The 26,342-nt window shown below is 42.2% G+C and overlaps 3 protein-coding genes across 5 annotated transcripts in view; 2 read left to right on the top strand and 1 right to left on the bottom strand.

The window, feature by feature from the left end:
- Positions 1-7,700, top strand: part of PRKAR2B (protein kinase cAMP-dependent type II regulatory subunit beta) — a 104,022-nt gene extending 96,322 nt beyond the window's left edge. Inside the window, exons 9-11 of the mRNA XM_045494462.1 lie at positions 2,054-2,119; positions 2,253-2,391; positions 5,741-7,700. Of these exons, the coding sequence (XP_045350418.1) occupies positions 2,054-2,119; positions 2,253-2,391; positions 5,741-5,874 (339 nt within the window). The 3' untranslated portion in view covers positions 5,875-7,700. The remainder of the gene's footprint in view (positions 1-2,053; positions 2,120-2,252; positions 2,392-5,740) is intronic.
- On the bottom strand, positions 4,524-17,525 carry LOC123606304 (basic proline-rich protein-like). 2 transcript variants are annotated; one of them, XM_045494466.1, is made up of 3 exons: positions 16,925-17,525; positions 9,708-9,796; positions 4,535-4,638 (listed from the first exon to the last, which is right to left on the bottom strand). In XM_045494466.1, the coding sequence occupies exons 1-3, from the start codon at positions 17,260-17,262 to the stop codon at positions 4,598-4,600; spliced, it is 468 nt and encodes a 155-aa protein (XP_045350422.1). In that variant the 5' UTR covers positions 17,263-17,525; the 3' UTR covers positions 4,535-4,597. The 2 variants fall into 2 exon arrangements, with proteins under 2 accessions (XP_045350423.1, XP_045350422.1); XM_045494467.1 differs by lacking the exon at positions 9,708-9,796 and having other exon boundaries at positions 4,524-4,638.
- The window catches only part of HBP1 (HMG-box transcription factor 1), a 30,752-nt gene continuing 20,912 nt past the window's right edge, over positions 16,503-26,342 (top strand). Inside the window, exons 1-2 of one of the 2 annotated variants that reach the window (XM_045494458.1) lie at positions 16,503-16,573; positions 25,250-25,433. In XM_045494458.1, the coding sequence (XP_045350414.1) occupies positions 16,559-16,573; positions 25,250-25,433 (199 nt within the window). In that variant the 5' untranslated portion in view covers positions 16,503-16,558. Of the gene's footprint in view, positions 16,732-25,249; positions 25,434-26,342 lie in introns of both variants that reach the window. The other variant, XM_045494457.1, reaches the window with a different exon arrangement.

Genomic DNA, 26,342 nt, shown 5'->3' with positions numbered 1-26,342 from the left:
CTTTTCTTTTCTTCTTTTCTTTTCTTTTCTTTTTTATTTTAGAGAGAGTGCGCACAAGTTGGGGAGTGGCTCAGAGGGGGGGCGGAGAGAGAGAGAGAGAGAGAGAGAGAGAGAGAGAATCCCAAGCAGGCCCAATGTGGGGCTCAATCCCACCCCTGAGATCATGAACTGAGCCGAAATCAAGAGTTGGAGGCTCAACCAACAGAACCACCCAGGTGCCCCTAGAGGATGTTTTTTTAAAAAAATGCCTAGGGGCACCTGGGTGGCTCCGTCAGTTGGGCGTCTGACTTCGGCTCAGGTCATGATCTCACGGTTTGTAGGTTCGAGCCCTGCATTGGGTTCTGTGCTGATGGCTTGGGGCCTGGAGCCTGCTTTGGAGGCTGCTGTGTCTCCCTCTCTCTCTGCCCCTCCCTCGCTCACACTCTGTCTCTTTAAAAAAATGAATAAATGTTAAAAAAAAATTAAAAAAAAAAAATGCCTGGCTGGCTCAGTCGGTAGAGTGTGCGATTCTTGATCTTGGGGGTTGTGAGTTCGAGTCCCATACTGAGTGTAGAGATTAGTTAAAAATAAAATGTTAAAAAAAAAGTAACACAGTAGTCTATAGACCTATTTTTATTTAAAATACTTGAAAATTTAACATGAAGCTCTGATGAGAGATTATTATACTTAGGGTTTACTAAAGATCTTTGTAGATATTAGTTGTCTTTTAAGTGTTTATAAAACATTCATGTCTATATTACATAAACCTAGACAAAAATGTGTAAGCTGATACTGTATTTCTTACATTTTATATACTAAGGAGTTTTGAAAAACCAAAGTTTCTCTAGAATCACTTTGAGAGGCTCAGAAAAGTCAGGATCTGTTATTTTCTGTATTACACTATTTAAGTAGGAAGGCATCATCAGAAATCAACACCGAGTTCACTCAAAAACCAAAAGCAGGGGCGCTTGGGTGGCGCAGTCGGTTAAGCGTCCGACTTCAGCCAGGTCACGATCTCGCGGTCCGTGAGTTCGAGCCCCGCGTCGGGCTCTGGGCTGATGGCTCAGAGCCTGGAGCCTGTTTCCGATTCTGTGTCTCCCTCTCTCTCTGCCCCTCCCCCGTTCGTGCTCTGTCTCTCTCTGTCCCAAAAATAAATAAACGTTGAAAAAAAAAAAAAATTAAAAAAAAAAAAAAACCAAAAGCAGGAAAAAGCAGGTGTGTAGTTAGAAATGGCAACACTTTCAGAAGCCTTTTTTAGGCCCCCCCGAGGTGGTGTGGAATGTGGCTAAAGACGACAGGGCCCACGTGGATTCCTGATGAGCCTGGGCCCTGATGAGCCCACGTGGATTCCTGATGAGCTTCCTGATGAGCCTGGTTGCTTTCTCCTCTTTGAGAGTTTCTCCCCTTTGGGCCACTGGTGCTAATTGCTTGTTATCAGAGGGTGATGCAGGGTGTGCATCTGAGCGCTTCTCCAGGAGCGGTAGGAGCAGCCGGGAGAGTGGGAGGTGCTACTAGGAAACGGTGCTGCCATTTTTTTCTCTCTCTCTTTTTTTTTATGTTTGTTTATTTATTTTGAGAGGGTGGGGGAGGGGCATAGAGGGAGGGAGAGAATCCCAAGCAGGATCCACATGGTCAGCACAGAGCCTCACAGGAGACTCGATCCCACAAACTGTGAGATTATGATCTGAGCCAGAACCAAGTCAGGCGCACGCTTAAGTGACTGAGCCACCCAGGCGCCCCCAGCGCTGCCATTTCTGACTGTGGACGTGGTCATCCAGGCTGGAGTTGGGGCCAAATTCTTACTTCAGTATTTGCCATGTTTTTTTTGTTTTGTTTTGTTTTGTTTTTTGGCTAGTTTTAGCAAGAAAGGCTGTGGTAGGAAGTTTGTTAATTTTACAAATGAGCTTATTACTTGTGATTGTCGAGCACAGCCTTTCAATTTAGACAGAGTCTGTTCCTATGGAGCTTCACTTGTCCGGCACAATCATCTTCACTTTTCGGGGCTTGAGAGGCAAGGGGATTGTCCTCACCCGAATTTGCATTTTCACCCTCGGTGCTTGTTTCCTTCTTACAGGGAGATCTGGCAGATTCTTTTTTCATCGTAGAATCTGGTGAAGTGAAAATCACTATGAAAAGGAAGGTAAGTGTTGGCAAGTCCCAAACACCCATGGGGAGCAAGGAACACCATAGGTTTCCTTTCTGATGCTTTAGACTAAGGTTAGCTCGGTTTTCATAAGCTGAGTCAAAGCGCATGCTCTTACTTCCCTCGTCAGGGCAAATCCGAGGTGGAAGAGAATGGCGCAGTAGAAATTGCTCGGTGTTCCCGGGGACAGTACTTTGGAGAACTTGCTCTGGTCACTAACAAACCCCGAGCAGCTTCGGCGCACGCCATCGGGACCGTCAAATGTTTAGGTAGGAGTCACAGCACTGTACGTGCTCCTCCGGGTGGAAGCTGTTCGGTCTGCCTTTTATGTATTCGTGTTGCGGTACTGATGGTCTTACTGGGTTCACACGTTTCACAGTCCCCACTAGAGAGAACAAGGTAAGGACTCATTGCATTATGAAATCGATTTGTGGGAGGCCCTTGGTTTTTTTTTTTTTTTTAATTAAAATATTAAAAAAAGTTTTTTTGATGTTTATTTTTGAGAGAGAGAGAGAGAGTGTGTGGGGGAGGGATAGAGAGAGAGGGAGACACAGAATCCGAAGCAGGCTCCAGGGGCCTCAAACCCACGAACCGTAAGATCATGGCCTGAGCTGAAGTTTGGTGCTGAGCCACTCAGGCACCCCTAAAATATTCTTTTTAAAAAAATGGTTTAGGGGCGCCTGGGTGGCACAGTCGGTTAAGCGTCCGACTTCAGCCAGGTCACGATCTCGCGGTCCGGGAGTTCGAGCCCCGCGTCAGGCTCTGGGCTGATGGCTCAGAGCCTGGAGCCTGTTTCCGATTCTGTGTCTCCCTCTCTCTCTGCCCCTCCCCCGTTCATGCTCTGTCTCTCTCTGTCCCAAAAAAAATAAATAAACGTTGGAAAAAAAAAAAAAATTAAAAAAAAAAAATGGTTTAATTTTGATAGAGAGAGAGCATGCACCCACGGGGTGGGGGAAATGGGGGAGAGGGAGGGGAGAGAGAATCCCAAGCAGGTTTCACACTGTCAACTCAGAGCCTGTTGGGGGGCTCGATCTCACAAACTGAGATCATGACCTGAGCCGAAGTCACGAGTCAGATGCTTAACTGACTGAGCCACCCAGGCACCCCGCCCTTAGTTTTTTCTTTAAAATTTTTCACATACCTATTTTCTCCTGTTTTCTTCTTTCATATAGGCGTGAAATGGCATCTTGTTTTAGTAAAGAATTCTGAGTATGGAGTTTTATGTCTAGGTTTTCAAATAAAGTTTGTGTTCCTCAAAAAAAAAGCCAGAATAGTATTTTTATAGCATACATTAAGGTCTCTGGGCAAAGCTGGAAGCTCTTTGGGAGTACTTCCTCGTCTTGGTCCCAGGAAACCATGGTTTCAGGTTTGTCAGAATGCAGCAAAATCTTCTCTATTGTTCAACTTCTTATTTCCTAGCAGCAGAGATGCTGTCCTTAAATGGAAGACGTCTGTCTGTATCTGAGATCCATATATGAGAAAGCGCTTACTTTAATGGTGAAAAATGGAATTCAGGAGGAGTCCATGTAGTTGACATTTTAAGAAAAATTGATTCAACAGTAATTAGCCACTCTGTGTTCTTATTCACGGTTCAGTAGAATAAACTTGGCTTCAGTGTTCTTTTTTTTATGTTTATTTTGAGAGAGAGGGACAGAGACAGAGTGTGAGTGGGGGGAGGGGCAGAGAGAGAGGGAGACACAGGATCTGAAGCAGGGTCCAGGCTCTGAGCTGTCAGCACAGAGCCCAACGCAGGGCTCGAACTTAACAAACCACGAGTTCATGACCTCAGCCGAAGTCAGATGCTTAACCGACTGAGCCACCCAGGCACCCCAGCTTTAGTGTTCTTAAGATCTGAGGGTCCCTTCAGAATCAACTTCCTAGAGGAGCCCTTTTTAAAGGGCTCAAGTGTTACACCTGGATGAAAAAGAAGGTAGTGAGAAACTGACAGGTAATTTTCCTGAGTATAGACATTAGTGACAAAGAGTAAAGGTGAAGTGAAGTGAGTGAAATCCCATTATTTTTTTCCTATAACAGATTTATTCACATTAAAGAAAATTTGAGAAATACAGAGAAGGTAGGAAAATCCCTTACCACCACTACCAACCCCCAGTGATTTCCACATCCTCTTACAATTCCTCATCTTTTTTATTTGCATGGGTTTTCTGTTTTTAAAGTGTTGTAAACCGCTGTTTTTCATTTACTGTACCTTAGGCTCTTATTTTATTTCTCATTTTATCAAATTGTAACATTTTGTTAGGTAAACATCCACATTATGAGTTAATTGGTCTCCACTGGCGATTTTGGGGGTTTGGGCTCCATATTTTTTCGGGGGGGGGAGCAGGTTTTGTGTCTGTGCGCACAGACTACTTTTCCATGTATAGGATTTTTCCTTAGAAATGGTTCTTGGGAGTAGCCTTTCTTTTTACGGAGTTCACTGTATACTCCCAGCCCTCTTGACCTGTGCTGATGTACGTGCTACTGGCAGTACGTGCTCTTGTGAACAATGTCCCTTGTACCTTTGCAAATTTGAAAGGCAAAAAAAAAAAAAAAAAAGTTTTAATAAAAATTTGCATTTCTACAGTAGAGAGTGTGATCATAGTTTCTACGAGTATATTATAAATTGAGTTTTTAAAAATGCATGAGACAGACCAGGAAAGTGACATACAGCATATACTTACAAGTGGAGAAGAGCATTCTGGCTGCTGTTTTGAATTGGCTAGGCGATAGTATAAGAGAGTAAACGTTACACAAGGTAACATCAGGTCTTTACAGCACAGCGTCGTAAGTAAGCCCCGAGAAGGAAGAACAGTAGAGGAAAAAAAGGCCTTGCCACCTTTGAGGAGAGTTCATGTTACTGAGGTGGTGAACTATTTTTTAGGGGGGCCTGGGTGGCTCAGTCGGTTAAGTGTCTGACTCTTAATTTCGGCTCAGGTCAAGATCTCACAGTTGGTGAGTGTGAGCCCCACATCGGGCTCTGCACTGACAGCATGGAGCCTTTTGGGATTCTCTGTCTGCCTCTCTCTCTGCCCCTTGCGCTCACTCACTCTCTCAAAAATAAACTTTAAAAAACAACAACAACAGGTTTTTAGAATTACCAGGCTTTGCCATTATAGTCCCTTGTTTTTTTCTTACCCGAGACCAGGAGCCTCCCAGCAACCTAGCATTGCACAATCCCATTGTCAAGGGAACACTGGCTGTTTATTTTCTGAAGTGGAACATTTTTATCCTTGTGCCCTTTTCTTATATTTGATATTTATCTAAAAATACCATTGCAGCGTCACCTGGGTGGCTAAGTCGGTTAAGAGTCTGACTTTGACTTGGGTCATATCTTACAGTTCATGGGTTCAAGCCCTGCTGACAGCTCAGAGCCTGGAGCCTGCTTCGGATTCTGTGTCTCCCTCTCCCTCTGCCCTTCCCCTGCTCATGCTCCATCTCTCTCCCTCCCTCTTTCTCTCTCCCTCTCCCTCTCTCTCTCTCTCAAAATAAAACATTAAAAAAAATAAAAATAACCATTGCATTCCTGACACATGCAGAATGGGTATCCTAAATGACTTTGCAATTTTTCAGATTTGCAAAGAATGTTACATTTCTTTTTCTTCTCTCCTCTCCTTCTCTTAGCCATGGATGTGCAAGCATTTGAAAGGCTTTTGGGACCTTGCATGGAAATTATGAAAAGGAACATTGCCACTTACGAAGAACAATTAGTTGCCCTGTTTGGAACTAACATGGATATTGTTGAACCCACTGCATGAAGCAAAAGTATGGAACAAGACCTATAGTGACAAAATTACACAGTAGTGGTTAGTCCACTGAGAATGTGTTTGTGTAGATGCCAAGCATTTTCTGTGATTTCAGGTTTTTTCCTTTTTTTACATTTACAACGTATCAGTAAGCGGAGTAGTGATTTAATACTCTATAGGCTTTAACATCACTTTCTAAAGAATAGATCAAAACAATATTGACATACTGATGAAATGACTTTGTACTCCACAAAATTATGATCTCAGTGAGAGGTTTATTCAAGTGATTGTAATATATTGAAAGTATCTGTGTGCAAGAAGATAATTGAAGGGTGTTACCATGGGCAACATGTGTTCATGTGGACTCCCTCGGATTGCTGTGTTAGTGACTCTGCCCATGTAAAAGGGAACTTGGCAGTGAACCATGCTCTACAGCATGGCATCACATTCTTTTTACAACTCGCTATATATATAGTCAGTACAATTTTAATCATTTTTGTTTTCAAGTTTTTCTGGCTTGATAAGTTATGTGCTGGCCTTGGACTATGGCATAAAACATCATATGCAATTTTAAAACCTTTTATATTTTTGCAATAAAGTATGTTTTGACTTTTTTGGCCTAACGTCAGTAACCTACATGTTCCAGTGGTTTTAAGGACGGGCAATGTAGTCATTATGATAATAAGGAAGAGTCTTTTTTAGAGGAGAGATCATTAACACAGTTTCCTCATAAAACATATATCTACTTCCTTTTTTCATTGTATAGTTCTCTGTACTCTTAAAAAATTTGAGTTCGACATTTAATGTCACAGTTTTTTTTAATGCTATTTAAACTTGTCTTATAGAAGCTGAAGATACTACATATGCTAAGGGGGGGAAAAACTGTCCTATACCAAAAATATTTTGGAGTCCTTATCTACACGCCCACGGGATATTTCTCGGTTCTTCACTAGGCATACATAACACAGTCCTCTGCAGACATCTGTTCCCTTGGGTTTCCTTTATTGTGGTAGAAATAAATTTTTATAAACCATACATAAAGATAAAAGGAATTTCTGCCCAGTCCAGATGTACCATTAGACCTTGCCATTTGCATTAACATAGACTCAAATGTGCAGGATGAACTCAGTTGTATAAATTTTCATTGATAATTGATATGCTTATTATTCTGCTATATAAGATGAATTAAATTCCACTCAACCAAAGCAGTATTATTCTTAACGTTATTTCTAGGCCCACGTGACCACAGTGTTTGGAGAGGTTAATTCTAACCAGTTGTTCACTTTTAAATGAGCAATTTCATTTTGGGGAAACAGGTTTTAAAAAAACATATACCTGGGTAAAAATATTCTGTGGCTGTTATAGTGTGGTGTTATTAGAGAATGTTTATGGTCTGAGTATAATGAAAATATGGCTAAAATAGCTTCATCGGGTCATGTATATGTAAACAATATGTAAAGTATAACTTCAACCCCATTTTAGAACACGGTTTAATGATTTTGCAAACCTTCATGTAGGAAGAGAGCTTACTACATGAAGATGACTTCTTTTCTACTTCAGATTTTATTTTAAAAGTCATGTCTGTTAGACAAGAAAAAAAAACCCACAAAGAACCTGCCCAAATTCCTGGTTCATCATTCTGTATTCTTTATCCACTTTTTCAAGATACCTTGTTGCATAAGCTGATTGTTAAGTGTTCATGGAATAGCAAACAAATGCCTGTTTAATAGAGAATTCTGACCAAGGCTGTAAATGCCAGTTACATTATTTTCAGTATTGTTGGTTATATTTAAATTTACCTTATAATAAAGCACACTTTTATAATAAAATGTTTTTAACGAAGTTTTTTTTTTGTTTTGTTTGTTTGTTTTTCGCTAATTTCTTTACTGGTACTTCCGTCGTGCATACTGCACTATGTGAAAGCCTGACTGAGATGTGGCCAATGGGAAAACCGCCCCCCCTCCCCCCCGCCCCGGGCGTAATGCAACCAGGAAACATGGCTCTTTACAGCAATAGGTTTTTCACAAATTTTAACTATCAGTCATATGCGATATAAACATATAAACAATTATGGTCTGCTGCAGACTCATTGGGCCATTTTGGTTAACGAAATAATTACCTGGCTAATAGGGAATTTATATGTCAAAGTGTCTAATTAAAATACCTTAAGTTTGGGGCGCCTGGGTGGCGCAGTCGGTTAAGCGTCCGACTTCAGCCAGGTCACGATCTCGCGGTCCGTGAGTTCGAGCCCCGCGTCGGGCTCTGGGCTGATGGCTCAGAGCCTGGAGCCTGTTTCCGATTCTGTGTCTCCCTCTCTCTCTGCCCCTCCCCCGTTCATGCTCTGTCTCTCTCTGTCCCAAAAATAAATAAAAACGTTGAAAAAAAAAATAAAATACCTTAAGTTTCACTTGTGGATGTGGATGTCCTTATTCAGTCACCAGCCAAGATATTTTACTACTTGGAAATTCTCTGTTGAAGTTTCATTCAAGGATCCAGTATGTGCAGCTAAGAAATACTCTGGAAGAACATTCTGTTAACACAAGTGCTTCTCCCTGTTTGTTTTATAGTGTGTGTTTTCTGCATGTCATGATGAACTAGGGCTTGGTGCATCTATTTTCGCAAACGCTACCTGTGATACACGTTGGGGGAATGTATTCGGCTTACTGTTAGAAAGGAGTGGACCATTTAAGGTGTGTAGAAATGTGCAGGGGAGCCATAGGACATGAAGTGAAGGACTCTGGACTTTATTGAAATATGTAAGATTAAGTGCTGAGTCCTTTCTAAAGCATCTTGAAGATACTGGTCTAGTTTTCCTAATTTTCTCAAGAAATGTTGTATTTTCTTTTAATTTTTTTTTAATGTTTATTTTTGAGAGAGAGAGAGAGAGAGAGAGACAGAGCACGAGGGAGACACACAATCCGAAGCAGGCTCCAGGCTCTGGGCTGTCAGCACAGAGCCATACTCGGGGCTCGAACTCACCAGCTGTGAGATGACCTGAGTCACCCACGTCGGACACTTAACCGGCTGAGCCACCCGGGCACCCCAAGAAATGTTATACTTATAACAAGGACTAGATGACCTTTGGCACTTAAAGTTAATCATGTGTAATCCCAGAGGGGTAAGTAATACATCTGGATAAGCCATGGCTTTGTTAAATGACTGAAGAAGGAATTCTGAAATCTAAATAAAATGTTAGTACCTAAGGGAGAAATGGAATTCTTAACACATAAGGGAGAAATAGAATAATCAAGAATGCTGGCTTCTGAAATTAAGAGAGTATGAAGTACATACAGCCTGATGTTGAATATCAGAAAGAATTTTGACCCAAACAGATTGGAATAGGAGACCACTGGGTTACCTCTTCCAGGATGTTTTTAAAGGCAGCAAAACTGGTTGGGCAACTGAAACTCTATGGTTGTTAGTCTTAACAGGTACTTTAAAAAAAAAAAAAAAAAAAAAACCTTAGGGGCGCCTGGGTGGCTCAGTCCGTTAAGCGTCCGACTTCAGCTCAGGTCACGATCTCGCGGTCCGCGAGTTCAAGCCCCGCATCGGGCTCTGGGCTGATGGCTCAGAGCCTGGAGCCTGCTTCCGATTCTGTGTTTCCCTCTCTCTCTGCCCCTCCCCCGTTCGTGCTGTGTCTCTCTCTGTCTCAAAAATAAATAAACGTTAAAAAAAAAAATTAAAAAAAAAAAAACCTTAAAAGTATAATGAGTTATGGAAGCATAAACAGTAAAGTATACCAGGTATTTGCAGAAGTCTTGTGTGCCCAACAATAACTATGGGAGCTTAGATCAATTCAGTCTGTGTAAGTGAGGAGAATCAGTGACTTTGCCCAAATCAATTACCTGGTGAGTCCATAGCGGAACTCCCAGGCAGCTGACATCTCTTGGTTTCCTGTGCAATTCTTGGTCTCCTAGGCTTTCCTATATTGAACCTATGGAGAAATTTGCATCAAATTTGCAGCACAGGTGTAGTATGATGCTTGAGAGGAAAACTTCATTTGACCAACAGATCTGGGTTTTTCTGTTCTTTTTTTATGCTGTAAATATATAAAGCCTAAAATTGCTAGGAAATCCTGAAGATGCATGTAACATTTACATTTAGGAAAACATGATGTATGCTGTGGAAGGAACTGTCTGCACCATCAAAAAGTATCCAAAAAAGGACACTTACTAGGTAGGTGGCTTCTCTACATTGTGGTTTAACCACAACCTGAGCATTGCCATCACACCCCCCTCCCCAAACCCCCCAAGACATACTGCAAAATGTATATACGTGAAATGTGTTAGTATCAATTAGAACTGAGTTGTTATAGTAAGTAAATGAAATTTTACTCTTAACTGCAAAAACGGAAAATGAGTTTTTTTTTTCCAGAGGCCAGCAAAAGTTTAAAGTGTGAGCTGGAAATGGACTCAGATGACAAAAGCAATAACCTAGAAGTGAAACTCTTTAAGTGTTTTCTGTTCAACATCCAAAAAAAAAAAGTTCAAGTAGAACCCTTGAGTTTATGAGCAGTAACTATGGTCAAAAATCTTGGATAAAGTTGCTTCTGATTGCTGGTTTTCCGTCTTTGTCCTAATTGGAAACCCACCTAGATCCCGCTGAGGAGCGAGAGGAGAAACATGTCTCCCCAGAACGCCACAGCCTCTGTTAGGCCTCTCCTTTCCAGATGCCTCTATTCTTGAAATGTATACAAACGTCATGTTTTAAAGCCAAGCAATTATTTTAGGAGAGATGCTCACTACAGAGACCAATTTGGCAAATCTTTTTCTTGTAATTGCTCCTTAAATTAGCTGAACTTAAATAGCTTCCACATGTTTATTACTACAGCATGTTGTGATAGGCTGCGTAACTTGAAGGAACAGAAGTAGATAAGACAAATTTTGTATGCCTACGTGTGACTGGCACGGAGGGAGACGGAATGAATGGGAATTGCACTTATCTTGTAAGCAGATGAGACCTGCCCTCTTATAATAACGATGCATGTGTAGAGCAAGGACACAGCACACGGAAGCTTGTTCAGTGTTCAAAAGCACCCAGGGCATACAGTGTAACACATAATCTGCTATACTAAGATTTGTGCTACTTGTTTCCTCCTAACTTCTCGTTCCCTGGTTCAGCAGACATCTACTGATTGAGAGCTCAGACAGCAAGATGCATATGAGGTAGTGGCGGGGGAAGGAGGAGGTGATGTACATGTTGGAGGGTGACCAATGGAAGAAAAATATGAAGTGTGGCACAGTGTGATAAGACTTGTGGTTTTAATTGCTTCTTATCAGGCTTGCCTCTAAAACGAGGTTCTTACGACTGGCAACAAAAAGAAAACACATAGATGAGGGCCTAGGGTAACAGACATGAAGAGAAAATACATGGGAGTTTTGTGTTAGTTCAGATAACAAGAATGATCTCAAACACATGAGAAGGCATTTGAAAGACAAAAACCTTCATATTTCTGCTTCTAAATTTTATAAATAGGAAGTAGGATTAAGTTGAAATTGTTGTTGCCTTCTCTAAATGTTCACATTCTCATTAAAACCAAATTGGACAACTTAACAAGAACTGAGGGCAACTGAGGCCACAAAGGGTAGTCTCCTGTGTCCTGAAGACACTCAAGTTTATTTTTCTTGACTTAGATCTCCTAAACCCCACACAGGTTCAGCAGTTTTACCTAAATTTCTTGCCTGTACGGCAGCTCATTATCTAAAGTTGAATCCATTCTTTTCTCCTCCCAATTCCCAAGTCCATTCTTTCCAACATTCCCCACCTCAGCAATAGCACTGACATACCATCAAAACTCACCCACAAGTCCTATCCAGCCTAGAAACCCAACAATCATTTTTTTAAGAAGATTTGGGTAATCTCTACACCCAACCTGGGGCTTAAACCCACAACGCTGAGATCAAGAATCGCATGCTCTACCGACTGAGCCATGTTGTCTCCTCCCAACCAACCTCCCCCCCCCCACCCCGTCCCAGCCAACAATCATTCTTTAGTTCTCCTTTTCTCCTTAGTTCTTCCTCCTAAAGGCGATAGTGTTAAGACACTCACACTGAAGAAAGGTCTTGCTTTATGGTCATCTGAGTATAATTTAAACTCATAGTTGAATCAAGAATTACAAGCACAACAGACATACTACTCCTTTCTAAAATGGCACTCATAGGCTCCCAGGCATTTCCTTACAATTTGAGTGTACCTGAGTACTTGGAATTATAAAATTATTATTCTTTTTTTTTTTTTTTTTGAGAGAAAGAAAGCTCACACATTGGGGGAGGAGGAAAGAATCTTAAGCAGGCTCCATGCTCCGTATAGAGCCCAACGTGGAACTTGATCCCATGACCCTGGGATCATGACATGAGCCGAAATCAAGAGTTAGATGCTCAACCGACTGAGCTACCCAGGCACCCCTAAAATTAATTTGTTTTAGTGTATAGTGGATATGGAAGGCTATTTCTAAGAGTTTAAATAATCTACCAAGAGAGAAACTATCTGAAAATTTGGGGCACTATTTTAGATCATACATGTGTTCCACTTCCTAGTTTTAGTACAGATGGTCCCATGTGGTTTGACTCACAATTTTTTGACTATATGATGGTCCAAAAGCAATGTGCACTCAGTAGAAACTGTACTTTGAATTCTGATCTTTTCGCAGGCTAGCAGTGTGCAGGGAGATCCTCTCTCATGACCCTGGGTAGGGCAGCCAGCCACAGCTCCCAGTCACCCACATCTGGTTATGAGGGTCCACAAACCATACAGTAACAGCCATTCTATTTCTCACTTTCAGGACAGTATTCAATAAAATGCATGAGATAGTCAACACTTGATTATAAAATAGCCTTGGTGGGAGGTGATTTTGCTCAACTGTCGATTCATGTAAGTGTTTTGAGCCTTCTAAATGTTCATTTCCTTTTTAACAATTTGAACAGCGATATTCTCAATATGTAAACAATGCCCTGTACTTGAACTTAATCTTTCTTAGTCCAGCAAAGTAGTCACTGGTGTGCCAAATGTAGTGGAATTGAGGCAAATACGTTGTTAAATTCTTAAATTAGGTAGTAAAGTAGTACTACTACCTTATAATACTACTTTAGGTAGTAAAGTTATGGTTAAAGGTAGTAAAATAAAAAAAGATAAATCTTCTTAACAAATCAGCACTTCATGTTTTTTTTATGAAAACAAGTATTTTACAAACTGCTGGAAAGACATTTTGATTTTAAATGACAACTTCTTGGCATAGTTTATTATGTGTTCTTTAATTGTATCTGTTTTAGTGGAAGAGTAGAATTTACATATATTTTCAAGATCTTACTAGTTTTTTTACTTTGATCTTTGTTCTGGGTTATGAGTTGGTTGGTTTTATTAGTCACCAAGAATTAATGATGATGTTCCTGTTAAATATATATGAGGTACTACTGTGGTCATTTAGCTTCCCAGGAAAGTCAAAAGACAGAACTAATTATTCACCTTAAAGGTGTAGAGATTTTTTTTTAAGTAGGCTTCATGCTCAGTGGAGAGCCCAACACTGGGCTTGAACTCATGACCCTGAGATCAAGACCTGAGCTGAGAGATCCAGAGTTGGACATTTAACTGACTGAGCCCTGCAGGTGCCCCAGAGGTGTAGAGATTCTAATACTGATGTTTAATCAGTTGTGACTGAAATGTCAGAATTTTAGTCCCCAGTGACTTAGACAAAAATGAAAGTATGTGAAAATATTTCCTATCTTTGTAGGCTCATCAATTGGCAAAGTGGTCAGCAAATAATAGGAACTAAATATTTCTGAATGAGTGAATGAAAAAAAAAACTTTACAGGACTATTAAAAGGTAATTATTTATAATAATGTAAAAAATCTTGATCTGAAGTTGAAATTATTCTTCCCATCACTGTGTTCACCGATAAAAACATCTCCAGTAAAGCTTTTGGTAAGAACTTTCAGATAGAAAACCATTTATTTATTTAATTTATTTTGAGAGAGAGACAGAAAGCATGAGCAGGGGAGGGGCAGAGAGAATCCCAAGCAAGCTCAGTTCTGAGCACTGAGCAAAATGCTAGGCTCAGTCTCACAAACCACAAGATCATGACCTGAGCTGAAATCAACAGTCTTAACCAACTGAGCCACTTAACCAACTGAGCCACCCAGGTGCCACATTGGATAGAAAACCTTTTAAAATAAGGTAAGGTTCAGCTAAAAACAGACCTCATGGTTTATGCAACGAATAGGGGTAAGGAGTGGCTCAGGCTTTTCAAAGCTCGTTTTTGGGGGAAGGAAAGATGATTTTCAGTTTCCTTGTGGGAGTAAGACATAAAACGATTAGGTAAATTCTACGATTTCTCTTTTTGTCAAAAAATGAAACACTGAAGAGATACAGCAACCCTCCACTGCAAGGAGAAAAAAAGGAAGAAAAAAGAAAAAGGCAGGGTCACAGTCTAGTTCTTTTTTGGATCCCTCTTATCTATGAAAGATAAGTTCAAACCCTGTCCTTTCTTCTCAGTGAAAAATTTAGGTGTTTTGCTGGCCCTCAATTATTTTTAGGAAAAAAAGTTACTATTTGTGAATACAAGAACATAAATCTTTGATCATAGGGTAGACAGAACTATTTTAAAATAATTTCATTTCAAGGCTTCCAACAGGGAACCCCTAAAAGAACTGTAAAACTTTTTTCACCATGAGAGTTATTTGGGATTTCTTGATTCATTGTGGCTTTCAGGCATATTTAAAAATTCGAGAGGGGCGCCTGGGTGGCGCAGTCGGTTAAGCGTCCGACTTCAGCCAGGTCACGATCTCGCGGTGCGTGAGTTTGAGCCCCGCGTCAGGCTCTGGGCTGATGGCTCGGAGCCTGGAGCCTGTTTCCGATTCTGTGTCTCCCTCTCTCTCTCTGCCCCTCCCCCGTTCATGCTCTGTCTCTCTCTGTCCCAAAAAAAATAAATAAACGTTGAAAAAAAAATTAAAAAAAAAATAAAATAAAAATTCGAGAAATGCAGGGTGCCTGGATGGCTCAGTTGGTTAAACTTCTGACTTCAGATCAGGTCATGATCTTGTGGTTTGTGACTTTGAGCCCCATATTGGGCTTTGTGCTGAGAGCTCTGAGTCTGGAGCCTGCTTTGGACTCTGTGTCTCCCTCTCTCTGCCCCACTCCCTCTCCTCTTCTTTCTCTCAAGAATAAACATTAAAAAAAAAAAAAAAAAAAAAAAAAAAAACTTCAAGAAATGTGGGGGGGGTTAGTGTTTAAAGGAATAATCAGTTACGGTTAAGGGCTCTTTTCAGTGGTTTGACTTTATAGATTTCTAACTAATGTAAGTTTTCCTCTTAATTCTAAGCATGCATACAGTGATCTAAAGATATAAAACCTGAAGCATAGCTTAAATGATTAAACACTAAAAGTTCAAAGAAAAAAAACCTTAATAATGCCTTTTGAATGTTAATGGTAAAAACAATTATAGACTCCGTGGACTGTGATGGCCAGCCATGTTTAAAGTGAAGTTAACTATAAAGCCAGGGAAGCCATCCTCCTCTGGTGAGTCAGAGTATTAGTAACTTAAGGAGGAACTCCTAGTGGCAACGAAGTGGAAAGACATTTTTCTTTCATCAATGGGAAGTCGTCTGGAGGAAAACACTGGTTAACAAAAACTTACCAGGGAAACTTGGATGATTCACAAATTCAGTTTAGGTCACACGTTACGCCTCTATTACCTTAACGAGCAAGCTGGTCAACATGGAAAATACCGCTTTGGGTTGCCTCAATTTCTAAGTCAATAGTAATCACCCACCCCCTTACAGCTTTATAAATTCTCCAGACCCTGAACTTTTCTCTGTTAGTCCCCAAGCCTTTCAGTGCCTGGCATACAGCCAGCATTCAACAAATCTTGGGTGAACTGATCAGAGCTGGCAAAGAACCCCTCTCAAGTTGCTGTCCGGGGGGTGGCCAGGAAAGGGTCGTGATAAAGAAATTCTAGTTCTTCCCACTGGAGCCCGATACCACCTTTATTATCCCCATAATGCCTGGGGCTGTGATTTGTGGGTGGCTTGGTCCCTCTCGAGGCTGCACTGCTTCCGCCTGTGCAGTCATCTCCTTCCCCTCACACTAAAACAATACCTTGGCCTCCTGCCAAACTTTGAGCAGCGAGCGACTCTGCCTGTTTATGGCCCGAAATGGGTGCTGCGAGAGACTGGGCCTCTCCGAGTGCTAGGAGAGGCCCAGAGGAAGAGAAGAGGCCAAAGCTTTAAAACACTCGCTTCCTCCGCCCCCTCCCTTTTGTCCCAGACACCAAAACAAACGAGCTGATACACGTGTCCCTATGACTCTTGTTTACTATCAAGACAGCGCTGTGCACGCCCTTCTGGGATACGTAGTCCAACTAGTTTCTCTCGCCTGCAGTTTCCCAGAAGAACAGAGCAAGGCTGAGACTACGAATCCCACAATCCATTTCGGGGGCAAAGTTTGGCTTAGGTCCCCGAAGTCTCGGCAGCAATCCAATCCGAAGCGCTCACTCTAGTGATTGACACGCCGTCTTCTCCAGTAAACACAACACAAAAGTCAATACAAGCCCGCCTCCCGAGACGGACCACGGTATCACCCAATGGGAAAGGGGAATGATCGAATGGCAGTTCCGTGGACCAATAAGAGGGCGAAAGAGCGGGGCGAAGGCTCAGCCCCCGGGGGGTTGAGGGAGGGGGAAGACGAAGCTTGAAAGACTTGGTAATGGCGACGGGTTTGGTAAGTAGGAAAGTTTCGGTGGAGGAATGAGAGAGGCGACGGGAGTACTAAGGCGCGCCAGGGAGACCGGCGTCAGTCGGAGAGGGGATATACAAGCGGCTGGTGGTGTTGTTGTGTCCAGGGCGGCCCGCGCCGGGGCTGCCCTCACTCCGCGGCTGGTTTGTTGTCTTTCAGTTCGGGAAGGGGTGGGGGTGGGGAAGGGAGGGGCAGGATCCCGAGGGGACCGGGCGGCCGGGCGAGCTCTGGTCCGCGCTCCTCTTGTGCGAAGGGCTGCCCTCACAGTGGAAGCAATCAACCGTCCGGTAACTGCCCGCGGCGAACCCACCGGACCGGCACCTCCCGCGAGCTCACCTGGGCTTCGCGGCGGCGCGGCCCGAGGGGGGTCTCTGGGGCGGGGGCTGGGAGGAGTCGGCGAGGTCGGCGCTCTGGGCCGGGTTGCGCGGTGGGTGGCCCGGCCGGGTGCGGAGATGGGGAGGGCCTGGGCGGGGGAAGGGGCCGACGCGGCGCCGGGGCTGCCCAGGAAAGTTTGACTTCAACTCCGCGAGTGTGGGCGGAGGGTCGGAGGTTGGTCCCGAGTGGGTGGCCGGCCGGGGGTGGGGGACCCCAATGAGGCGCCGCCTCCACTGGGGGCCGAGAGGGGCTCGGGCCGAGCTGGGAAGCTCGCGGAGCCGCTGGGCCCCGGGGCTCATTGTTACGCATTTCGAATGAATGGGCTCCGAGGCGCCTGCGCGGTGCGGCTGAGCTAAGGGGAAAAACAAGCCTGGAGTCCAGGCTGCGGTCACATGATGGGGGGAGGGGAGGGGAAGGCCATGAATGGCGAAAGAAGGTGGGGGATGGACTTGGCGTGAACCGGGAGGCGCTGCCTCTGTGACCGAGAGCCCAGGCTTGGCAGGCGATTCCAGTCTCCGCCTTCCAACCTATGCTGCTGCCCCAGGCAGATTAAAACAAAACAAAAAAGAATCCGGGCGAAATCGACAGTGGGGGCCCGGTTTTTGTAGCTTCCTTAAGCCCTGCACTCTGTCTAGGGGATTTCACTCAAGCTGTGCGTTCTACACTCCCTAAGAGTTCGTTCTTCAGGAGTTTTCACCAAGAATCGTTTTTAAAAGCAGCACTGACGACAAGGCAGTACTCCAGTCTTTAGCTCAGGCTGCCACTTAGGCTAAGACGGGAGGAGGGTGGTAGGGAGTTGGGTCTGCTAGGAAGTGTTGGGAGTCCTACCATCAATTCCCGACGAAGTGCCGTAGATTTATTTCCCACTAACGAGCAGTAACGGATGACTCCCAACAGTGGTTTTGAATTAAAATTGCCTTTTAAAGAATTATAATAATTTTAACATTTGTAAATACTTTTCTGTTGCTTAACTATTGATAATGATCTACACTTGTAATGTATTCCTAGTACTTTCATTCCCCCTCCCGTTTTTTTTTTTTTGTTTGTTTGTTTTTTTGTTTTTTGTTTTGCTATTGTCTTTTGTTTTAGCTTGCTAACAAGGATGTTGGGGTTGTCTGTTCGGTGTCCTAGAGTAAGCTACAGTAGCTTATCCCTCGGTACTTGTGGGAGGGTATGTTCCGAGACCCCCTGTGGATGCCTGAAACGACGGATAGCACTGAACCCTATACATGCTGTTTTTTCTTATGAGGGTTTATAAATTAGTGAGGTATTAATACTAGCTAATAAGAGAACAAATATAACAATACACTGTAATAAAAGTTGTGTGAATGTGGTCTTTCTCAAAATACCTTATTGTCCTGTACTCACTCTTCTTGTGATGATGTGAGCTGATAAAATGCCTGTGTGGTGAGATGATGTGAGGTGCATGACCTAGGCATTGTGACTTAGTTTGGCTGCTATTGACCTTCTGACTGTAGGTCAGAAGGAAGATTATTTGTTTTCAGACTCAGTTGACCTTGGGTAACTGATATCACAAGAGTGAAACCTCGAATAGGGGGAAACTACTGTAATCCATTTTAAATACCTCAGTTCTTCACTTTAGAGATATAAGTTAATTGCAATTACCTTCTCTTCATCCCCGCCCACCTTAGAATTTGAGCTTGGTATGGAAGTCCTTTCCTATTAGGGGAAGGACATACAGAAACGCATTCTGCGATATCCTTGCTTGCGGGTGGAAAGGATAAAGATTCAGGGAAGAATAGGCAGTTGAAAGTAGGAGTCTAATCTCTGTTGGGTCAGTGCCTTTTCTCTCTTTTCTCAGTTCTTTTCAAAAAGAAGGTAGTCACATTCAGTCGTCAGAGTGCTGTTTTCCTCATCCATAAGAATAACTTTGTTCACAGAGCTGTTTTGAGGTTTTTATGAAGTCAGAGGAAGTATGTCAGATGCTCTGTACATAGTAGATTGGCATTTGTAAAACCTAATTTCCTTCTTGTCCATTCACGGAGATTTAGCTATTTCTGGTCCTTTCCACCGGTCCTGTTTCTAAGATTTTGTGGATATTTATTTACCAAAGGTTACAAAACAAAGGCAATGAGACCCTTCCCATCCCCACCTGATAAAAATTTGTAATATTGGACATGACATTTCAAAGCACAGCTGCTGGAGAATTTTACTCTTCCCTTTTGAGAATCTCTGGTCTAGTTGCCGAGTTAAGTCAAAATACAAGGCAAGCTATGTCAAATCCTGTAATACCAGAGCAGTATGCAAAAGCATGAATGAACAATAGGGTTAGCTCTACCAGGAGATATTTGAAAGAGGAGCTTGTTTATCAAAATGAATGTCTAATTGGTGTAATTTATGTGGGGGAGAATTTTTGAGTATGAAGTTTTCTGGTATTCTTTTACTGTATCAGGGGCATTGCTTCCCCCAAATAGTTTGACGGAGAAAAGTCTGAGACAAAAATTTACATTGGTATAGGGATTTGAATTTTGTTTTCATGTATTTTATTCTTTTTTTTTTTTTAATTTTTTTTTTTTTTAACGTTTATTTATTTTTGAGACAGAGAGAGACAGAGCATGAACAGGGGAGGAGCAGAGAGAGAGGGAGACACAGAATCTGAAACAGGCTCCAGGCCCTGAGCTGCCAGCACAGAGCCCGATGCGGGGCCCGAACTCACGGACCGTGAGATCATGACCTGAGCCGAAGTCGGACGCCCAACCGACCAAGCCACCCAGGCGCCCCCATGTATTTTATTCTTAAAGTTTATTTATTTTTTGAGAGAGCGCGTGTGTGTTCAACCAGGAGAGGGAGCAGAGAGAGAATCCCAAGCAGGCGCCCTACTGGTGGCACAGAGCCTGACGTGGGGCTTGATCCCATGAACCATGAGGTTATGACCTGAGCTGAAACCAGGAGTCTGACGCTTAAGTGACTTAGCCACCCAGGCACCTGTTTTCATGTACATTGTTTAATTCTCCCAGTAGCCCAATGAGATCAGTGTAGGGGCTGGGAGGCCGCATTTAAGCGGCCAGCCTCACAGTACATGGCAAGCAAGAGGGAACCTGCAGTTTGTTGACTTAGCTCTAGATTCCCATTTACCATGCAGTAGACTTGCAGAAGCACCACTTCCATTATCTCAAGACCAAACTTTCTCTTTTTTAATGTTTATTTTAGAGAGGGGGGAGTGGGGAGGGGCAGAGAGAAAGAGGATCGGAAACAGGCTCTGAGGTGACAGCAGACAGCCTGATGTGGGACTGGAACTCAGGAACCGTGACATGACCTGACCGAAGTCAGTTGACTGAACTTTTGATAGCCTTGAGTCATAAAAGTTGCAAACGCTGGGAATGCAAATTCAGTAATTAATTGGTCCCTTTTGTTATTGATGAGTAGCTCTGTTTTGAAATTGAAATATCCTTTCCCAGCTTCCTGTAAGGAATATTGTGAGGGGATTGTTCTTAGAGAGCTAGGACTAGCGGCTGGAGAAATGGTAGAGGTTGCAGAAGGTGTTAGTGTGCTGCACATGGTGAGTGGGGACAGTGCAGGGCCCGCTGATGGGGAGGAGAAAATCTATCCTGGAAGGAGGAGAAAGCCAGAAAGCTGTGCAAAGGGAAGGGGAGCACAAGACGGATGCTCCCTGGGGCCCAGAGCAGCTCTGCTGCACACACTGGAGATGACTCTGAGGAGATACACGTGTGTAGTGTGACCTCTGAACTTCCTGATCAAGGTAAAATGAGAAAATGTTCAAGTCGAAGACTGCAGCTGGGGCTGGCCTGCAGATCACATCCTCATGTGAAGCATAGTACAGCAGCTGTTCGTAAGGAGTTTGAGTCATCATAAGATAGGTTTAGTTGTGCCGTGTACACTTAGGAAGTTGGAAAAGTTTCTATCAGAAGACTTCAGATCTGCCATCCAAACTTAATATTCGCTGTCCAGAGAACTCAGAATGACTAGTTCCTCTCATGTCTTGGGCATTACTCAGTAAGGAATCTGCACGGATACTACCAGTTTTCTGAGAACTCTTGCAAAGGAAGCTGGGAGCAAGTGGCTGACAGACAAATTAAAAATGTGAATACACTGTTTTTAATATTTTCTTTTCAGTATTTGTTATGGATGTTTCTGCATACTCGTATCATGTTTAAGTATCTTTTTTTTATTACTTAAAAAATTTTTTATTTTTGTGAGAGAGAGAGAGAGACAGTGAATGGGAGAGGGGTAGAGAGAGAGGGAGACAGAGAATCCCAAGCAGGCTCTGTGCTGCCAGCGCAGAGCCCGACGTAGGGCTGGAACCCACGGAACCATGAGATTGTGACCTGAACTGAAACCAGGAGTCAGACACTTAACCGACTGAGCCACCCAGGTGCCCCCAGAATGATTTTTTTTCACAGACTCAGTTTATAGTTCTGATCATGTCAGATCTCTGTTCCAAAATCTTTAGTGGTTCTCTAGTGTCTGATAATCGCTTATAATAATTACTAGCCACTGTGCATTGAGAGTTTGCTCTGTGTTAGGAACTTCTGTAAGCTTTTTACATTTGTTAGCTCACTGAGTTTTTACAGTAACCTATGTAGGTGTTCTTATTATTTCCATTTTACAAATAGGGCATAAAGATTTTAAATAGATTGCCCAGGACACATAGCCAATAAATAGTAAATTTGATACATAAACTCAGGTAGCCTAATTTCAGAGCCCTTATTTCTCTGATGTACAAAAACCAAAGAAACTAATTTTCCTAAACTAGGATTGAAGATTCTGACTCAGTCTACCTTTGCAGCCTTAGTATCCATGACCGCAAGACACACAAGGCCATCCTACCTTCTGGTGATCCTGGATTCTGTGTTGTTTTGATTTCATCCATTACTTGCACCTTCTGCAAGTTTGTTCATGTGAGTTTCTCTCATTGGAAGATTTTCCTTCTTTCCATTTTACCCATTCATAGCCAAGCCCTGCTCTGTAGAACTGTGGTCATTTGCTTATTTTTTTCCACTAAAGCGCAGATTATTGAGATTCAAGATAAATTGTTCATCATTGAGGTCCAACATTGCAACTCGTATAGTGCCTTGTACATAGTGTCTATTAAATGAATAAATATGTATATTTAAATAAAAAGGAATTTGGCAATCATTTTTAGTCTACTGGTTTTCACAGTGCACCTGATGTTTGGAAAGAAAACAAAAAGCAGCGCACAGGGTTACCCCAGACCAAATAAATCATATTCTCTGGAGGTGGATCCTGGTCATCATTTTGTTTGAAGGACACATAATCACGTGATTGAGAATCACTGATCAAGCTTAAAGTGTGCTTGATTTTTTCAGTGAGAAGTGGAGGTTCAGAATAATGATTTGGCCAGTTACGCCTGAGAAATCAAATGGTGTTACTAACTGCATCTCTTGTGTAGCCACTAATTTTGTAGGAGATTTTTTGTTGTACCTCAGCAGTTTTGCTGTTAACTATATAATAAGACTGTGATTAATTAGTACATAATAGATTATACTGAGCTGAAAAAGTGTTCATTTCTTGCAAATGTTTTGGGCATCTTATGTTTTTTTAATTTAAAAAAATTTTTTTTGATGTTTATTCAGTTTTGAGAGGAAGAGACACAGAGTGTGAGCAGGGGAGGGGCAGAGAGAGAGGGAGACATAGAATTGGAAGCAGGCTCCAGACTTGCTGAAGCTGAATAACTAGCTGTCTAGTCTCATGTCGTTATACCGTTTTCAGTAACTGTTCTTTTTTTTTTCTTTCTTTTTTTTTAAACTTTTTAATGTTTATTTTTGAGCGTGAGTGGGGGAGGGGCAGAGAAAGAGGGAGACCGGGAATCCTAAGCAGGCTCCAGGCTCTGAGCTGTCTGCATAGAGCCTGATGCGAGGCTTGAACCCATAAACCGTGAGTTCATGACCTGAGCTGAAGTCAGATGTTTAACTGACTGAGCCACCCAGGCATCCCAGTAACTGTTCTGTTTAAGACATAAGTGCCCGGAGTATGTATAGTGTTGCCTGTGTCGGTCTAGGGATAAAACATTTTGTGAAGAAGTCATTTTACATTTCTTCTACTCACTTTGTTTTAGCTCATCCTCACAATTGCTCTAGCAGGAAGGTTGAGCAGCTAGCATTAGTTCTGTTTTACAGATGAAGATACCAAACTAGTGAGAAGCTCAGTCACTCGGGTAATGTATTTAGTAAGGGTTCAAGCTGGAATCGAAACCCATGATTCTTTACATCTAACCCAGTGCCCTTTTCACTACTCTGTAGAACATCTTAGTGTTGAGTAAGGCTCTAGAGCAGTGCCCAGGATCTGGGTCATCTTTGAGGAGTTCAGGCAGAAAGCACCTGAAGTAGAATGTTAGAAATAAAGTACAGCAACAGGCAGTTTGTCTGCGTGTCAGGAACCTTAAGATGTTTAATTGCCATTCACCTACTAATGTGTCTCTGGAAATCTAAAGTAATGTGATACAAGCAGATATTTTTTTTAAAAAAGAATGTAAACTGTTACTTAAGAATGAAGAAACTGGGAACAGCATGTTCAGCAGTAGGAGGGATAAGGAAATTTTGGTGTATCTTTGTGATGTATATTATATAACTATTTAAAATAGATATGTAAGAAAAATTAGTGACACAAGAAAATGCTTATAAACTTATGCTAAAGGAAAAGGCGTCAATTATAAATAATACAGAGTATGAAGGAAAATAAAATCTATGATGATAGGTATATGCATGAAAAATATTAGCAGTATCTAAGTCTGGTTGGTGGGATTAGAAGTCACTGTTCCTTTTTTTTTTTAATGCCTTGTTTCATTTCTCCCTCTCCCTGCACCCCCCCTCCCCCCCGTTAGTTAGTGTATTTTATAGTTAGGAAAATTTAATTTGTAGTAAAAAGATTATGAAAAAGCCTTTGTAGAAAAAAATTTGCCAGTGTTTCTAGTGTTTCTTGGTGAGTATGTTATGGTTTAGAAAGCTCTGGTATAAATACTAAGCAGTTAACATGTTTTCACAGCATTTTTGATCAGCCTAGGCTGGGGTACCAGATTTTTAGTGACTTTAAATTGCAGTATATTTTATTGTCTTATTGTGAGGAAAAACTTACATCCTGTTAGATTTTTGTGTGTGTGTATTTCGTCTTAGCACATTAGAGCTTTTTTTTTTTTTTTTTTTTAAATGAGATTTGGAGTAAATCTTTGAAAAATCGGGAAATCTTCCTGCTGCTGTCACCCCTGTTAAATAACGAATTTGATCACTGTCCAAATGCAGAGTGTCAAAGGTATAACCACATTTTACTTTCATAACAAAATTTAGTCGGTGGAAATTATTTAGGTATATTAGCCTGTGTTGTTTTCTTCCTTGTGATCACTTTGTGGGCTTAAGATGTAGATTTACTATTTGCTTAAATTTACCATGATTATTATTCATCTTTCTAGAAATAAGTGATTCGGAAGGATAGGTATCTTTATTATGCCTAGGTACCACATTTTCATAAAGAAAACATAGTATTTTGGGGTGCCTGGGTGGCTCAGTTGGTTAAGCGTCTGACTCTTGATTCTGGTTTAGGCCATCCATGATCTCACAGTTTCATGAGTTCGAGCCCCACATTGGGTTCTGTGCACTGACTGTGTGGAGGCTGCTTGGGATTCTTCTTCTCCCTCCCTTCTTCTGCCCCTCCCCCGCTTGCGTGCTCTCTGGCTCTCTCAAACAAACCAAAGAAAACAAAACATAGCATTTTCATTTTTTTGAGAAGTATAACATAGGGGCATTTTAAGAAATTGTTTCTTAAAGGTCCTTCAGAGAATGCCGTTTTAAGTGTATTAAACCTGTTTATTTTCAGAGATGAGGAAACCACACAGTTGGCAAATAGAAAAATTGAAATAGAATTTTCAGAAAATGAAAAGGAAATAGAATATTTCTTCAGTCTTTTTTAATTTAATTGAGGAAAGTGTGTTAATTTTCTTTTAAATTTGAAGATACAAGTTGAAAAAGTGGTTTTGTTGGTCTCTCTTTGGGTCTCAGAGTTACCAGATTAAACAAGTATAAGTATGTATAATGGTGCTAGTATTCTTTTTTAAAGAAAAGACTTTTATAAATTCAGATCCTTTGGAATCTGGGTGTAATTTAGCACTGACTACATGGTCGTAGCCCAAGAAATCCGGGAGTCTGCCTGGTGTGAGGGACTTGAGGGGGATACAGAATGCAATGTATGATTAAGTGAAAGATGCAACATTAGGCGTCTCTGATGGATTTTATCCTTCCGCAATCTCCAGATCACACGACGTGACATTTTTTTCTGTGTTATTTTTATTTGAAGTCGGAGCACCATAACATGGTGTGGGAAGTGAAGACAAATCAGATGCCTAATGCAGTACAGAAACTCCTGCTGGTGATGGACAAGAGACCTTCAGGAATGAATGACTCACTGGAGTTGCTTCAGTGTACCGAGAACTTGCCATCCTCGCCTGGATACAACTCCTGTGATGAGCACATGGAGCTTGGTAAACAAAATTCAAAGCATTGTAGGAATCTGAGATTCATACTTTTATGGTTAGCCAGCTTCTCCACCTGCCTTCAACTGCTTACAAGTCCCTGAAGTTTTTGTACCTTAGGAGTTTTCAGTGTACTCTTGTTATCGCTCGTAAGATATTATTTAAGACCAACGTAACTTTGGGCTGTTTATGGTTATCATAGAGCCTCACTTACAAATTACCAAATGAAACTGCTTTGGTGGGTAAAAGTTGGGCAGATCTGCTGCGGTGGGTAAAAGGTGGGTGTTAAACACCTCCGGGAAATCCTGCATGTGGCTCGTGTTCCTTTTGAAACGTCCCTGTGAGCTGGTTGGTTTGTTGCTCTGGTGGGGACATCACGGCCGACCCTTGGAACTCAAAGGTCTGACCCTCGCGCTTATCACTGCTGTCAAGCTACACCCGCCAGGTGTGGCCTGCAGAAGTGCACGGGTTTGGTGAGGTAGGATTTGGGATGGTGGTGCTGTGAGGCTGGTGTTGACGAGTAAACAGCTAGTGAGTGACCTGGGCCTGCTGCCCTGTCGTCGTTCTGCGTGGCTTCGGCTGCGTTCAATACGTGGTTTTCTTCTGTGTTCACAAAACCCTTGAGAAACTGTAACTGTCACGTGCTGAGCCAGAGGAGATGCTCTTTGGGAATTGGGAGATCCTCAAGGTCTTGGGACATAAACTGCTTGAACGCCAAGGGGTTGCCGGTGCTGGTGAGCGAGGAACACCAATTTATTCAGCGGTTGATGCTTCACTGTTACAGTTTAGTGTCGGGAGGAAGTCAGAAGTCAGGGCCCAGGGTTGTCAAAAACTCATACCACTCCTCGTTACTTCAGTTTGAAAGTAGTTAATTTCCTGAACTGGAAAGACAGATGAGCCCGTGACACACCACAAATA

Source organism: Leopardus geoffroyi, chromosome A2 (genome assembly GCF_018350155.1).
Source record: "Leopardus geoffroyi isolate Oge1 chromosome A2, O.geoffroyi_Oge1_pat1.0, whole genome shotgun sequence".
NCBI classification, from domain to species: Eukaryota; Metazoa; Chordata; class Mammalia; order Carnivora; family Felidae; genus Leopardus; species Leopardus geoffroyi.
The sequence above is the reverse complement of the archived record's forward strand: the minus strand, read 5'-3'. Positions and strand labels throughout refer to the sequence as shown.

Excerpts from the sequence above, each read along its gene's own strand:
- LOC123606304 (XM_045494466.1), bottom strand. The coding sequence starts at position 17,262 with ATGAGCCCCGGGGCCCAGCGGCTCCGCGAGCTTCCCAGCTCGGCCCGA. Across the intron at positions 9,797-16,924 it reads CGCGCCGCCGCGAAGCCCAG|GTTCAATATAGGAAAGCCTA; the intron begins GTGAGCTCGCGG and ends ATTTCTCCATAG. Across the intron at positions 4,639-9,707 it reads TTCCGCTATGGACTCACCAG|GTACAAGGGACATTGTTCAC; the intron begins GTAATTGATTTG and ends AAATTTGCAAAG.